This window comes from Phoenix dactylifera, chromosome 1 (genome assembly GCF_051530095.1).
Source record: "Phoenix dactylifera cultivar Ajwa chromosome 1, Ajwa_hap1_PhDact_Kaust_v1.1, whole genome shotgun sequence".
NCBI classification, from domain to species: Eukaryota; Viridiplantae; Streptophyta; class Magnoliopsida; order Arecales; family Arecaceae; genus Phoenix; species Phoenix dactylifera.
In genome coordinates this window covers 34,656,451-34,658,533 of record NC_143190.1, presented here as the reverse complement: position 1 = coordinate 34,658,533, position 2,083 = coordinate 34,656,451, and the positions used below count along the sequence as shown (strand labels likewise).

Below are 2,083 nucleotides of genomic sequence, written 5' to 3'. Positions count from 1 at the left end.
AATGCCATCAAGCAAAACCGTTCGGCCCGTTTCCGCTCACATGCACGGCGTAAATGATCCGCTAGCCGACATGCGCGTTGCCCGTGTACCACTGGCAAGAAAATGAAGGCCGTCCGTCTAAAAGTATCAGTAGCCGCGGCGGCATTAAAATTTAGAGCCCCCTGGCCGATGGGCCGAGCGATGTCTCTATTTACGCATTGCCGCCCGCCGCTTCGCGGATCCTTTTTGTTCTCCAGCAAACGACACAGCGTGGTGGATAAAAATTTCCGGCTTTCGGCCATGCATGTAGCGTACTAGTGCACCGCTTTTCTAAAAGCTTACTCCATACTTTCATATCATCTCACAAAAGAAACAAAGACAAGGCTTTCATGAGAAAATTTTTATATTAGAAAATATTATATACACCATAGCCGAACGTTGATTGCTACTCTATAATAGTAGACCCCACTGAGGCCACAAAATAAAAAAAAGGGGGGGAAAAGAAAGAAAATAGCTAGAAACAGAAAGAAGAGGAAACTAGCAGCACGGCATGAGCGGACGCTATAGAGCAGCGGCGGGTAGTTCAACCGAACAAGATGGACGAGGCCGGCGGCGGCTCGTTGAGATCAAAGGGTAGACCTCTTGCCACTGCGCCGAAGAAGGACGCGGACGCCGCCGCTGGCGACTCCTGCTCGGGCTTACTTCCCATTCCCGGCTGGCGATCCCCGCCGCCCCCGAACCCTCCCAGCATCAATATGGTCGACGGCGGGCGAGACCCCATCGCCGCGGCCTGCGGCGGAGGTGGCGGCGGCGGCGGAGGGCCCATCCAGAGGTGGCAGGGGAGGTTGAGGTCGAGGCTAAGGTGGGGCGGCGGGGGCGAGGGGAGGGAGAAGTTGGTCTTGGCTTTGTCGCCGCGGAGGGAGCGGGCTGCCTGGTCGTAGGCGAGCGCGGCCTCCTCGGGGGTGTCGAAGGTCCCCAGCCACACCCTCGTCTTCTTCCACGGGTCCCGTATCTCCGCCGCGTACCTCCCCCACGGCCTCTTCCGGACCCCCCGGTAGTGTCCGTCTCCTCGACTCCCCATCTGTTTGCTTGAAGGAGGGGAAGAAAAAATATAAAAAAAACAGAGAGAGAGAGAGAGAGAGAGAGAGAGAGAGAGAGAGGAAGCAAGAAGACAAGGAGATAAGGAGACTCGCGGTAGAAGAAGTGTATGTATATAATAAAATAAATCATAAGGTGGGGCCTGTTCCCTGTTGGCAGCAACGGTGGTGGGCGACTTTCAAAGTGAGGAGACGGGATAGGGGAAAAGAGCCTCGGTCGCCTTCTATTTGGCCTCACCCTCTTCTCTCTAAAGTCTAATCTTCTCTCTGTCTAAAGCCACGAGTAGAGACGCGCAGGCGCGCTCATGTGACCCGCCCGAGCCCCACCCTGAGTCCGTGACGTCAGCCCTACCACACCCCACCTGCTGTACGGCCTGACGAGCGGCGCCTGCCATCATTTTCCCTCGCTCCCTTCCCTCTGCTTCTTCTTTTTATATACTTTTTTTCTTTTGGCCCCCCCCCCCCCCCCCCCCCCCCCTCTCTCTCTCTCTCTCTCTCTCTCTCTCTTTCTCTCGTCAGTTGTCAGATAAAGCGAACGGAATAAAGCAAGGAAATGACTCGCTGTAACACTGGCGGCAGCAGCAGCAGTAGTAAATGGAGGGGGGGAGGATTGGGTTGATCGTGTCGAGCGGTCAGTGACTCTGGGTCTCGGGGTTCTGCTGTCTGGCCGACGCCCACGTGGAGGGCAGCGGTGTCGTGTCGTGGGGCGGGGAGCAGCCCGGCAGCGTGACGAGTGAAGGCGCCCCTCCCATTCTTCCTTCAACCCTCAACGCCTCCGTTTCGCGGACGGCGGAGTCGGTGGTTGGGACAAAACCACCCTCAAAGCAATACCACAACACCGTACACCAATTACTTTTCCAACTTCATGGCACGTGGCAAGACCCAGATTTTCTTTGTTGGATTCGCTGGAGCCGTGCATGTTATTGCGAGGGGAGGAGGGGAAAGGAGAAGGAGATGCGATGTTTATGGGGTACGAGACGAGGTGTGGGTGGAAGCGCACGGGATGC

The 2,083-nt window shown here is 56.4% G+C and overlaps 1 protein-coding gene across 1 annotated transcript; it reads right to left on the bottom strand.

The window, feature by feature from the left end:
- Window positions 1-364: 364 nt before the first annotated feature.
- LOC103707142 (uncharacterized) lies at window positions 365-1,241 on the bottom strand. Its single transcript, XM_008791526.6, has one exon. It carries the CDS (start codon window positions 1,058-1,060, stop codon window positions 563-565), a length of 498 nt encoding a protein of 165 aa, XP_008789748.3. The 5' UTR covers window positions 1,061-1,241; the 3' UTR covers window positions 365-562.
- Between the last annotated feature and the right edge of the window lie 842 nt (window positions 1,242-2,083).